Source organism: Eulemur rufifrons, chromosome 30 (assembly GCF_041146395.1).
Source record: "Eulemur rufifrons isolate Redbay chromosome 30, OSU_ERuf_1, whole genome shotgun sequence".
Taxonomy (NCBI): domain Eukaryota; kingdom Metazoa; phylum Chordata; class Mammalia; order Primates; family Lemuridae; genus Eulemur; species Eulemur rufifrons.
In genome coordinates this window covers 68546300-68560042 of record NC_091012.1, presented here as the reverse complement: position 1 = coordinate 68560042, position 13743 = coordinate 68546300, and the positions used below count along the sequence as shown (strand labels likewise).

General features: G+C 38.3%; 1 protein-coding gene across 3 annotated transcripts in view; it reads right to left on the bottom strand.

Moving 5' to 3' along the window:
• Positions 1 to 13743, bottom strand: part of PCDH19 (protocadherin 19) — a 99674-nt gene that overhangs the window by 44469 nt on the left and 41462 nt on the right. For all 3 annotated transcript variants that reach the window (XM_069463795.1, XM_069463796.1, XM_069463797.1), the window contains one exon: positions 251 to 309. In XM_069463795.1, the coding sequence (XP_069319896.1) occupies positions 251 to 309 (59 nt within the window). The remainder of the gene's footprint in view (positions 1 to 250; positions 310 to 13743) is intronic.

The window sequence follows — 13743 nt, the reverse complement described above, 5'->3', positions numbered from 1 at the left end:
GTTTATACATACACTGGGATGTAAAGAAATATAAAATGCCAACAGTTATTCCATTTGGTGGATGGAATCATCAGTGACATTTAATTTACTTTTTTATGCTTTTTCTCAATTTTCCAAACTTTCTAAAATAAGCAGATAGGCATTCATCTTAAAATCAAAAAAAAAAATGAGGTTCAAAAAAATTTATTCTGTTTTGCTTTTTATATTAAATCAAGCTTAGTTGTGTAAATAGGGAAGCAAACCAACATACCTTTTGATTAGATGGGCTCGGCTGTTCACGTAGTTGGAGTCAAAAGAATAGTTTTCAGTCTGCAATGAGAAGAAAAGATTAAAAAGGTTACACAGATGATTCATAAGAAGAATCGAACTGTCCTACATGGAAGGAATTTTTTTACTGGCCAAGAAGCAATGAATGAATTGGAAATCAAGGCCACAATGGAGCAGCAGCCTGAGGAATGCCTCTTCTTCCTTGGGGTTCTGGGGGCCCTGTGGAGGCAGCAGCTCACCCCTGCAGACCAGGATGGATTGGGCACAAACATTCCCTAGATTACGGCTGGCTACTGACCATGCAACCACTTACACAAAAGAGACAATATGACCCACAGTCGTTACAGAAACTAATTGCTTCCCAGTCCCCAGTGGAGACAATTCTATGCCCATCAAATTAACTGTAAGTTCCAAGGTATTTTTATTAGTAGTAGATAATTAAGATGCTAAAATATTTATTCCAAAGATATGGAAATGTAGGCAAGGTAATCCTCCACTGTGGATTTAAACTCTGCACCTTGCTTTGTTTAAAGACATTTGCTCAGCACTAGTAATGCAGGAAGGCCTTCGTTTCATCACAGATAAAAAGGCAAACAAGTATTATGCCTAAAACAGGGTGAAGGGCAGTCCACAGGGGATGCCAAAGCCTTTCATGTGAAACATGAAGTTTGCAAGCAAACCCCTGTCTCAGCTCCTATCATTAGAACACCACTGTTTAATCTGGTTACAGGAGACTGCTGGAACAACGGCTTTATAAAAGCAAATGCAGAATACCTGCCAGATGAAAGAGATGGGAAAACAGCTTATGATCACCCAGAGGTTGGAGGGACTGGAGGAGGGAGGAACCTTAGAAGGGGTGGAACCCAGGGAAAAATTGACACTGCAGTAACTGAATGGCCTAGTAAAGTGGATCTTACCTCCAACACCAAAGCACTACTCTCATCAAACCATTGTATGAACTGAAAAATGCCCAAACACATCTCCTCTACTCTCCTGCCATCCCACCAGAAATCTCTACCATTCCCATTATTCCTTAGGGGTCTTCTGAAATCACTTCAACTGAAAGTGTTTGGAAAAGGAAACACAATAGCTATCTAGTGAACAAAATAGCATATTCCTTTCAGAACACTACCTGTCAGACACTAACTGCACTGGGCTCTTAGATGCAGCCCTTGCTTCCAAGGAACTCACAGTTTGACAGAGGAGAAAACAGGACAAGTAATAGCAGATCTAGCTACCACATGGGCACCAGACAGCCAGCAATCAGGGTATGAACCCTAAGTACCTGGAGTAGGTAGGAAGTGGGGGTCGGGGAGTGAATAGGTGGGAGAGACGAGGAGAGAGTATTGAGAATGAAACTAAACCCCAACATTGCCCTATACTCACTCAGGCATGTTAATTCCCACCCCCCATGCTCCTGATTTGAAAATGGACTATGTAGTATCCACTCACACTGCTTTTATCTAGAATTTTATATCCACTTTAATGTAAACCCAAGCAATTTTTGATGCTGTTGGAAGGCATGGATTGGGAGAGTAAAAATAAAAAGGGTCAGTTCATTTCTAATTTGTTCATAAGAAAGTGAATGCTGAAATCGTTGCAAACATAATTATAGGAGGAGGAGGCAAAACTTGAAGCTGTGTTAGGAATACAATCTAAGTATTTGCTGGAAGCGGTTTATCCATCAGTCAGTCAACCAACAAACACTTCTTTAGTCAATTCGTTGCACCAACATAATAGGTAAAAATAGTGTTGGTTAAATGTGTTCTTCTATGAATTCAGTACAATATATAATTTAACAAGTTAGAAGTCCCCCACCCCTGAAAATTATTGTTAAAACAGGGAGTCGATTAAACCCTCGGCAGTTCAATTATTCATTTCGCTGTGCAACAATGGACAAATTACTTAATCCCCCTGCATGCCTCAGTTTCCTCCTCTGTAAAATAGGGACAATAGAACATGAATCCAAAGAAGTTCAACTGCATTAATCATGATTCATGATGAGAATGGTGGGAACCCTTATCCTCTGCTTTCTACAGAACCTGAAACTTCAGTTAGGATCAGGAATTTGACCTCATTCAGGAAGTGAAACAGTAGCACATGCATGTTCCGTTTCCACTTCCAAGCTTCCTAGATCAGTTTTTCAAGAAAGTTAGTAGTTAGACACAGATACAAAAAGGAAATCTAAGGGATACTGGCTTTGCAGGAAATGCATGAGCAACATCCCAAGCTACTGTCTTTAAAGAAGCTGTCTTTACTGTTTTTAAAGAAGCTAGTTTTCAAGGAGGAAATTTTGCATACCTTTGCATATGAAGGCATCAAACCTGTGTGCATTGTGCATCACATACAGAGCTCTGTAGAGACATGATCTCCAGGCATGGTGCCAGAACTACATGTTCAGGCAAAGAAGCAAAACCATGCAAATTTTATCCCCGATGACTATACTACTTCTTGGTCCTAATGCAATAATATATCTCATCATGAGGATTCCCACTTCCAGACACTGAGTTAAGAAAAGAAGCAGGTCTATAAGACTTGCTTGTGGTGACCTTAATAATTCTTCACCCCACAGCACCCCAATACAGATCTGTTAACCCTGGGCAGATGTGCCAGGCATGATCTGCCACCTGGAAGTAGGAGATTATTGTTGAAGCTTATCACTTTCCTATCTTTCTTCCTCCTTTTATTTCACCCTAAAAGAGTAAACTACCCATTCTTGTGGTCCCTGGCCTTCAAATGTAAATATTCCATTTCCCAAATCAGCACAAACCATCATGGGCAGATGTCCCACACTGCATGCTAATGTAATTAGTAGCACTAGTCAATGAGGCGGGTTCCTAGAACCAATTTTCTCAGAGTGGATGGGGCTGTGCTGATTCACCCATTGTCTTGTGCCTTTGTAATCAGTCTCAGGTCTCTTTGTGAGGCAGCTGGTCACAGTTATGGGAAAAAAATCTACGCAACAGAGTTATTCTAATTGGATAGAATACACTATTCTGGCCTCATTAGTACTACATTCCAAACAACTGAGTTAACTGGCCATAGATGGCCTAGTATATTACAGGTCTACATATACAGACATCAAGTGCTCTAGCTCATACTGGTTCAAGGTGTGTGCTCAAACCCCAACTTCTGTGCACTGAAAGAGTAGATTTTTTCACACTTCTGGTGGAGAAAAGGATGTGACTCAGACCATTCTGAAGAAAGAAATAATATAATCTTTTCTTAATGAATAGTTTGCATGTCTCAAGGGAGTGGTCCTCAGCCCTGATTGCACATTGGAATCATCTCAGGAACATCTTTTTTGTTAAAAAAAAAAATACTGTCACCAAGGACCCACTCATGGAGATTCTAAGCTAATTAGCTTAGAGTTGGGCCCGGGTACTAGTATTTTATTAAAAGAAAAAAAAAGCTTTTTAGGTAATTCTAGTGTACCTCCAGGGTGGAGAACAATTGTCCTGACCAAAGGACAGGCTGCAGGCTTTCACTTAACGTACTGTATTTTCTAAGATGAGCCCAGCTGTTTAGAAGATGGCACCTCTTTTGACAGATTATCTGCCGAGGTCATCTCAATATAGGATAAAGAACCACAGAAGAAATATATTTTTTGAGAAATAATACAAAAGCTTTCCTTTTTTGCATGAATGTATTGGCTCTTGGTTAGCCTTATTTAATCAAAATTTGCTTGACATTATTCCAATCCCCTCTCTAAGTATTCTAAATGGCAAATAACATGAAACATTTGAGAGAGGAAATTTTCTCTAAATGTCACATTAATTTCACTAGGAAATGTACCCATCCTTAATGAGACAGCCAGGTTAACATAGGAACATAGCAAAGAGACAAGCACAACATTTGCTTCTGAAAAACATAATTTTGACATTGAAAAAATGGGTCTAGAGCAAACTTTTATTTCCAGTCTCAATGACAAATAAGAGTCACTTCCTTACCATGTAATATATTTCTCCCAAATCCTTTCTCTAATTAGAAGTCTTTATCCTAGGAATTCACCAAGAGCAGGCTTCTCACTTGACCTAGGTTTAATAAAATATTGATTTTCTAAAACCCTCAAAGAATAAATAATTCTGGATAGCTCAGTTTTCCAGATAGCTTAGGGCTTTCCCCTTTAAGAATTAAAACTTTTATTTAAAACCCTAACCATTCTTCTTAGTTCCTGACACGTATCACAAAGTTTCCCTCCATAAAATAAAGTATTAAAAGCATAATTTAACTTCTTAAGAGTTACTTAAGAGCACCTTTCTAAACATAAAATTATTGTACCATGCAGGTTTTGCCTGTACACTCAATGACTCCAAAGTACTGTGGGTTTTTTCTTGTCTTTAATTTGTCACATAGGTCTGTCACCAACTTGCTATGAAACACTCGGCATTGTTATTTCTCACTGCTGTTAGCATATCAAAAGCAGCTCGTCTTCTGTTTTGAATCTGATATATTTACTCTGCTGTGTTCTTGGAAACTATATAAATTATACTTGTGAGAAAAGTCTAGAAAATAAGAGGTAATAAGTTCTGGGTAGAGAGCTGAGATGTTGTCCTAAGAGGGAAATGACATGATCTTTCATACATGGACTTTTGTGTAATATTGTGGTTTGTGGTGTTGTTTTTTACCTGTTCAGCAGCCTTCTTTGCTTACTACTTTCTGTTCTCAGCTCCCTTCTACATATGGGAAGTTTCTAGTGTGATTTTTGGATGGGTGATATGTTATTATGTTTCTATGTTAATAAGTCTGGCACATCAGAAGTCAAATACTTCCACTTTGTCAGGCCCCCAAGGTACCAGAGAATGCCCTACTTTAATTGTCATTTTGCATTACTTTTACAGTTCATTGAATTGTGCCCTAGTATCTGGAAGAGTGACTGTAGCTCTCTCAGCACCACATTTATCACCAGGAGAGACTTCAACCCTAAGGAAAAAGAAGCCCAATAAATGCAGATATCCAGGACTAGACTCTTTGCCCAGTAGCACAAATCCCCAGGTCACTATACCAACCTAAAAAGGGTTGCAGAGCTGGGATTAAAACAGATATTCCTCAAAACATTAAGGTTTTCATTTGAAAATGAACAACCCTTTTAAATTACACTTTAAAAATCCCATCAAACTGCAAATCATTATAAATGCAACTTGCTAATTATTTTTTTTAATCTTTGACTCAAGTCATTTTAGCAATAAAAACAAGAAAACTGGAAACCCATATCAGATGCACAACAAAGTGATTTTAAAATGCTGGTTCTTATATTCTTTAATAGTCTTTTTCATTGTATACCATATACTTGAAAGGCCTTCATAGTTCCAGCAAACCAACTTTTTACTACTTTGTATATTAATGATATATAAATACTTTAAATGCAATGCCGTGTAAATACTGTATATATTTCTCAATTGAAACTATAATAAAATATTTGAAATTTCAAAAAAATAAAAATAAAATAAAATAAAATAAAATGCTCGTTCTTTTTTAGCTGGTGACTTCCAATAACGATGATTATACCTATTGATCAATGATGAAAAGACCCATAACCTTTTCTAAAAGTGGTTGCTGTTTTAGATGTTCAAATAGCCATCTCCTCACAAAGGTATTTTTTGGAAACAAATTGACAAGTGACTTTTTCCTGCTTCCTATCCCCAACACATAAAAATGAAAATGTAAATTCTCTGTAAAAATGTAGCCAACTGTGCCTCCAGCTAGAATGTATATTCAAAGAATCATCCACCCAGACAGCAGCAGCTGAAGCAGGAATTAGTGAAAGTGGAATAAAAGGGACGAGTTGCCATCACTAGAAAACTCATATTTACCCTGAGCTGGAAAACAAGTAATCTCCTACTAACCACACTTATTGTCAGTCATGTGCTCTCCACATACCCCAGCCCTAATTCTCATTCTCTCTCTCTCACACACAGAGTTTGATTACAAAGAGTAATGTGGTATAGTGGGGAAACCTGGATTCTGTCCCCATGTTTGTCACTGACTAATGACATTAGATAAATCACTTTATCCCTCTTGAGGTCTTAATTTATCCATTTTTAAAATGAGAATAGCCAAATGATTTCACTGTTTCCTTCAAGCTCCAACAATTCTAGGCTTCTAAAAACAAAGTGGTTGTTATTAATTCATTCATACATTCAATAAACATAAACCAAAGCCTGGGGATTTTCTTAAAAAGCATAGCCTCTACCCTCAAGGAGCTAACAAACTAATGGACCCCTTACCAGGGATGGTCAAAATGTCAGCCATTCAGATTAACACACACAGAGACTGGCGCCTACCTACCTGCAGATACATGCATACACTTGTACACAGGCTACTGGAGTGCAACTTAGAGAATTATACTCTTACTTTAGAGAACTAAATATTAATAGCAGCCTAGTGTCTTGATGAGAGTAGGTGACTTACATAGAAGAATTTTGCCCTTGTATTTGTTACATGTGAATAACCCATGTCGTAAATGCAGGAAACCTCCCTCTCCTATCAAATAAGTTATAAAATTATTAAAGTTCTTAGACACAGCTCATATATCTGTCCCTTTGTATCCATTTCCACAGCCTTCATCACCTTGTGCCACTGTTTCTTTACCTCCATTTGCCTTTTGCTCCAGCCCGTTCTGCAAAATGCTATTTGGAAAATCTTCTACTACTTTCATCACATCACTTCTCTGTTGAAGACCTTACAGTGGCTCCTTGTTCTAATTAGCATTGAATCTAAATGAAGTTCTTAGCTAAGCAGTCATCCAATGCAAGCCACCTAATTTCCCTCATTTCTCATGTATTTCCATCACTGATCATACCGCATCGCTTAGCATTTATTTTCTCAGTACTTTGTACACAGACTGTACAATGCAATTATGCATTTCCTCGGGTTCTATGATTATTTCATGGTACAAGGCAATATATGTAACCTAAGTGTTTGTACCCCTGTGATATTCTGACATAAAATTTTTTTTTTTAAAAATCTGATTATTTCATGTGTAGTATGTCAGTTCATTGCCTAACCCGACTGGAAGTTCTCTTTTGAGGTGCCTATGCCATCTGCCACAATACTGGACACTTAGCAAGTATTCATGTAATGCATCAATGAATGAAAAGAGAAGAGAAGCATAAGGTTACTTATCACAATTAAGGCAAATGAGCAATTTTATTAGTCCAAGGTGGTCTTATTTCTTCTGGAAGCATCCATTCTGCACACTGTCTTCTGTGGTTACAGTTCGTTCTCTGTTATCAACTCCATCAATCCTGCCAAATCTCTGGGAATGGCAGTGGTAACCCATGACAGTGTTTCCAAACCCAGGTAGACAACATTTCTGTGAAAAGATAAAGGCTCACCAGAATGTAGACCTCTGAGTCACAGATTGAGAGTGTGGCAGCTACTTTTCTACATGTGGTAGACAACTCTAGGATTCCAGTGGCTTTCAGGACAGGGCTATCAATGAGAAACACAGCCCATGTGGTAAACATCCAATAAGTTAAGTTGAAAAAGTTCTCCTCTCGGCAGCCTCTCATCATCACTCCTAAAGTTTCACTGGCACCATTGATGTGGTCAGACTACCTACAGGTGGCAAAGATGGCCTAGGGAAAGCACTTTGCTCTCATCCTTGGTCAAAGTTGTGCCTTTAGAAGAGCAACCCAGTAGCAAATTTCACTACAAAGGCCTCCTTGAGAAACCTAGCAGCTTTCTGCAGGGATCCATGCAATTCAGAGACAAAGAACCAGCTGAAAAACCAGGCTAAACACCATACCATTAAACAAACAAATACAAGCTTCTGAATCAGGCCCTTGGACCTTTTTCTAAGTCCTTTGTGGGGCATAGTGCACTCTGAAATAGTATCTGCTTATAAAAAGCTCTCTGGCACCAGTTAATGCCTATTGTACATACAAATGAAAAATCAGCAAGACCTCACTGTGAGTAAAAGTAGCTTAAAAGTAAATAAAATGAAGACTTCAGTCATGTAAGTCAAACTATCTCATCCCACATAAACAAAACTTAACCTGAGGACTAAATAACTATCAACCACATTTGCCAGTGGAACAAACCCTGCAGTCCAATCACCATCCCAAATATGTAGCTACAACACATTAAAGATATTTTGCAGGCACAGAGTACCTTTCATCCCCAAATATCAAAGCACTTTACAAGCAAGTGCCAACTTTTATTCCCCCCTTAAACGGCCAAGAAAACAAACACACAGGTTAAATGCTACAGCCACTTTAAATACTGACTCAGCTAGGGCAGGCCACAACAACGAGGACAACAAGAAAACCCCCCAGGAGCTCTGTTCTTGGCATTACCTACTGTTGAGGTGCAAAACAAACAGAAGATGGTAACATCAGGGAAGTGATTAGCCCACTTCATACCTATCTTCTCAGAGTGACTTCCTTGGCTATTTCCAGTGAATGGGTCAGCAGAGTATAATCTAGCAGTTAGACAAAGAAAAATTTTGATACACACTAACTCAAGATAGTTCCCCAGACCCAGCTGTAGGACCTAGTCACAAGGGATCCAGGAATGAGCCACTCTGTTCCCTGGAACCTTGGTGACCATTTCAATTACCCATTAGAGGCACTGGCAACCATCTTTAGAAGGTAACCTAAGATGAGGAGTGATTTAGGGAGTGGCGTCAATTTCAGAAGCTATGATTTGGTAAAGCTCGTCCAACTGACAATAAGAAAACCCATATAAGACCACAAGCAATGGGATCCACGGATCCACGGTATGAGCTCTCCCGGATCCAGCCTATCTTTCAGTCCCTCTGCCTCAGAGAAGGCCCAGCAATCTCAAAATCTGAACTGGTCCATTCCTTTCTGCTAAATTCTATTTTATCAGTGCCTCAATTCTCTGCTGCTTAGCAGCTACAGAGCCCTGACTGCCTGCAGAGTGCAATTTCTATTGAGTGAGCCTTGTCAGCTGAAAAGACTTTCAAAATATTTGGAGGGAAAGCAGCGGGTGGCCTTGTGCCTGTGGGCCAAAACAACACCCCCAAATTCATTTCCAACCCCAATCCCATTATTTATATTATACACCACTTAAAACCCAGTTGCCTCCACAAGCTTATTTAAGAGTGAAGGAGTAACAGCCTTTGGCATATCATTCTGAATTCATTTCCCTTGTACCAGCTTGTTGCTTAAGCCTATAAAATGTGATCATGCCAACAAGAAACGATCGAGTGGTACACCATCTTAGAAAAAGTGAATGCATTAGCTTCTAATATTGGTGTTTTCTAATTAGATACAATATAATAGATCATTTTCTTATTTGTGGTCAATGAAATCCTCCACAGTTCTTTTTTGTTGGAGATATTTTGATTACTGCCATGGCAAACAGAGGTGTCTCAGTACACTGGAATGAGTAGAGTCAAGGATGTGTACACAGAGCATCCACTTATATTTATCGTTGCACACACAAAAAAGCAGATTATTTCTGACCTTTTAAGTAGTAATATCCAATTTAATGAGGCACAATAAACATTTCTCAAAATCAGATTCCATGGTTGCTTAACATCAGTAGCTCTCTAATTATCACTGTAGTTTAAATAAAGTGTATTTGGTTCTGTTGAAATTATTAGGCACTGAAGGAAACCCATGGGAGTCTCCAGTTTCTAACGACTTAAGCTTTGCAGCAAATCAGTGTTGGAGGCAAGATAGAGCTTACACTTTAGTTTCACTTTATGAACCATAAATGGGAAACAATAAGAAGAAGATTCAAGGAAATAATAGAAATCTTTACTCATTCTCTAAAACACCCCACCTATCCTTCTCCCAAAGCCTAACAGTGCTTCTTGTTCTATGCCAGCGGAGGGGGGTGTGAGGGCAGGTTACAATTTGACCTGATTTGAAAATTGAGATTAACCAAAAGGCTACTATCTGACATAAGAGTGCTGGCAACCATGCACAGGAAAGCCATAATTATACCTTACAAAGTAGCTAATATTTTCAGCAGCTTGAAACAGTCAGAGTATTAGAAATCTGTAATGCACTTATGCAGCACACCAACAGAACAACAATCACTAAAGCACTTCGTATTTATATGAAACCTTTTATCACAAAAATTTCCAGAATGTCTAACAGGCTGTTATAAAAAGGGCTCATTTCCCCCCACAGCTGAAACACAATAATCATTGTGCACCAGTAAAGGTAAGTATAAAGGATTGCAGGAGAGAGAAAAATTACTAAACTAGAGAAACCATAAGGGAGAGGAATGTTTTTAGATGGGCAGAAAACAGACACCAGAGTTGGAAACTGGGGCTGAAGGTAGCTACATTTTCTCAGAGCTCATGGCACAGAACTGAAGAATTTTCCTTCTCATTCAGCCAGCAAGACTTCCGTGAGGTACTTAATGACTGTAATGGAGCAGGTGCCACTTGTTAATAAGAATTAGCATTTGAAAATGGACACAATACACAAAAACTTGCCATTTCTTTTCCTGAAAGCCTTTTCACCAACATTAACTAGTTAATCCTCCTGCTTCCATTATGAGCTAAATAAATATTATTAACCCCATTAACGGCACTACAGAAGAGGTTAAGAGACTTGCCCTCTACTAGAAAGAAGCATCTAGCATCTGCAACTAGAATTCGAGACTCCTCACACCGGGTCCCTCACCCACACCACTAGGCCACACCTCATTAGGATTCTGGAAAATGCAGTGAAATGAGAGTAATTAGGACTGGCTGACTGGGTGTACTATTTGGGAGAAAAAAAATACCCTAGCCTGCTTAAACATGACAGGTTCAAGGGCGGTGAACACAACTAGAGCAATTTCCTCCTGCAGGAAGATTAAGAAATAATGAGGAGGAACACCTCACTCTCCCTCTACCATCAGATTTCCAGCAGCAAAACCCAGGAACAATTCCAAACCTAACTGTCAAAAAAAAAAAAATTAACGCTGTCAGAAACATAACACCATACTGTGTCAGACAGCATACCCCTCAACCAGTGCAGCTGATGTCTCCCTTCCTTTCCCCACACCGCTCTCAGCTTCTTCCTTTCCCCAGGTCTCTCCTGGTCAGTTTTTCAAATACATTTAGAGATGCCTCTTTCTTTATTCACTCTTTTATGTACATAACCTTCTGTCAAAGGAAACTGTACACCTACTCCTCATCCTGGTCAGCTCAATACTTGTGTTTGCTTGATAACAAAGAAATATTTTGTTTGGGGCTAAACAAGTACAAACAGGTGTGGGCAGTCATTCCTTAACTCTATATATACATATATTTTTATATATGTACTTATATACATTTATATTTATTATATATATGGAGTGACAGAAAATGTGATAAACCTTTATATCTGGATATTTAAAAATGTTTGTTTTCTGGTAGACCCAGCTTCAGTTAGGGCCAAAAATCACCTTGGTAATTGTTTTTGCAGACAGTTATAAGCTTAGAAAGGATCACAGAATATTAAAAGAAAAATCTTACAAAGCCTCCAAACACAGAGCCTTTAAGATGAAAATAGAAAATATTGATACTAGCTGTGTGACATTGCAGACATAATGGAATTTATCTGACCCTTGACTTCCTAATCTGTATAATGGAAATAATGTCTGTCCTAACTATCTTAAAGGTCTACCTTTAGGACCAAATAGAATAACTTATGTGCAAGTGCTTTCCAAAAATTGTGAATCACCAGAAAAATGACAGGTCTTCTTATTATCAGATCATAAACTTTATTTCTTACCTGTAAGAAATAAGAATATACTTTATTCTATTAATAGAATATTTATTTCTATTTCCAACTAAACTACTATTGAACATTGTGAACAGTTTTCTTTCTGAGATTCCCTACTAGGATATTTTATCTCATTCTCCTCTTATCTGTCCTATCAGTAAAAGGAATAATGTGGTGAACAGTCTTGCTTTTGGAATGGGAAATTCTGGCTTTGGAAATCTCTGATTGCTGATTCAATAGGAATAGAAGGAGAGAGAGAGTGTGTGTTTGTAAGAAAGAGAGAGAAACACAGCTTGAAGAGAGTTGAAATGACCTCACATCATCTGAAATTATATGAAAGGCAATATTTGAGACATTTTAAAAGCCCTTATAAACTAGTTTTCTTTGTCCCATTTCTTTCCTTTGTTATGACTTTCCTTTGTTATGACTGATATCATAGAATATCTTTTCTTTAAAAAAAAAAAAACTCATCCCAGGGTTAAGTAAAGCACATTAGCATGCATAATTCAGAGCTGTCAGCTGGAAATGAGCCATTCAAAGGTTAGTGTAGTATGTAGCTAGGAAAACAGGGTTAAAGCACTGGGGTGGCTTGACCAAAGCTTTCTGAGATCCAATTCAGGACTACCTTGGAGCCTGACTGTGGCCCTACTCTACCATTCCTTAGAGCTATGCAGTCCAATGGGATAGACATTAGTCACATGTGGCTATTTAAATTTAAATTAACAAAAATTAAATTAAAATTTCAGTTCTTCAATCACAGTAGCCATATTTCAAGTGTTCAATACCCACACGTGTCTAGCGCATCCCAGACAGCATGAACATAGAATATTTCCATCATCACAGAAAGTTCTATTGGACAGCAGTGCCTTAGAGTGAGACTGTTGGCCTGTAACTCAGGATTCACCAGTTCTGAAACATGACCTAAGGAAATATAAGGAATATACTTGCCTCTATCACATCACATAACACATTGTGTTGCTTTAGTTATCTGTCACCCCTACTAGGTGGGGAACTTATGGCAAGGACCGCATCTTTGGCATCTGTATCTGCGGTGCCTATCAGTGTTCCAGGCATAGGCCAGGTGCTCACCCACTGTTTGTTAACAGATCAACAGCTGACATTAGACAAATCTGCGAGATAGGAGTAACTCACCTATCTCTTTCATAGGTTGAATCAGAAATCCAAAGTTTATAAAGCTCTTTTAAAAAAGGCTGTTGTGCTTCCTGGACCTGTATTTGTTTCAAAATTTCTCAAGAATTTAGACAGTAGGGAGGACTGACTGGCTTAAGTAAAAAAAATAATTTTCTGTCTCCCCATCCCTCTATTCCCAATTCTTTCATTCATCCAAATCCAAATTTCATTTATAAATCTAAAAAAATAGAATCCCATGTTTGCTAATATTAAGATGCCAGTATGTAATACATATAATATTGAACATGACATAATCCACATCTTCAAACAGGGTGTTTTACAATCTAACACAATGAGAAACACCTGTAAGGCTGTGTATCTCAATGGCCCAATTTTAAAAATTATTTTCTCAAAATAGCACCTTATATTGGTATGGCAATTGTTTTTTACAGTCTTGACCTATGATCTCTTCCAATAACCACAACAATCTTAAGACTTATATAGGCAAAGTACTATTTTCCCATTTTAATAGATGGAAAAACTGAGGCCCAGAGAGCTTCTGAATCCATGATCAAATAGCCAATTAATGGCAGAGATAGAGCAAGGACCTAAGACTCCTGCTTCCCAGACCAGGGGAACTTCTGCCCCATCTAACTTTATAGACTGT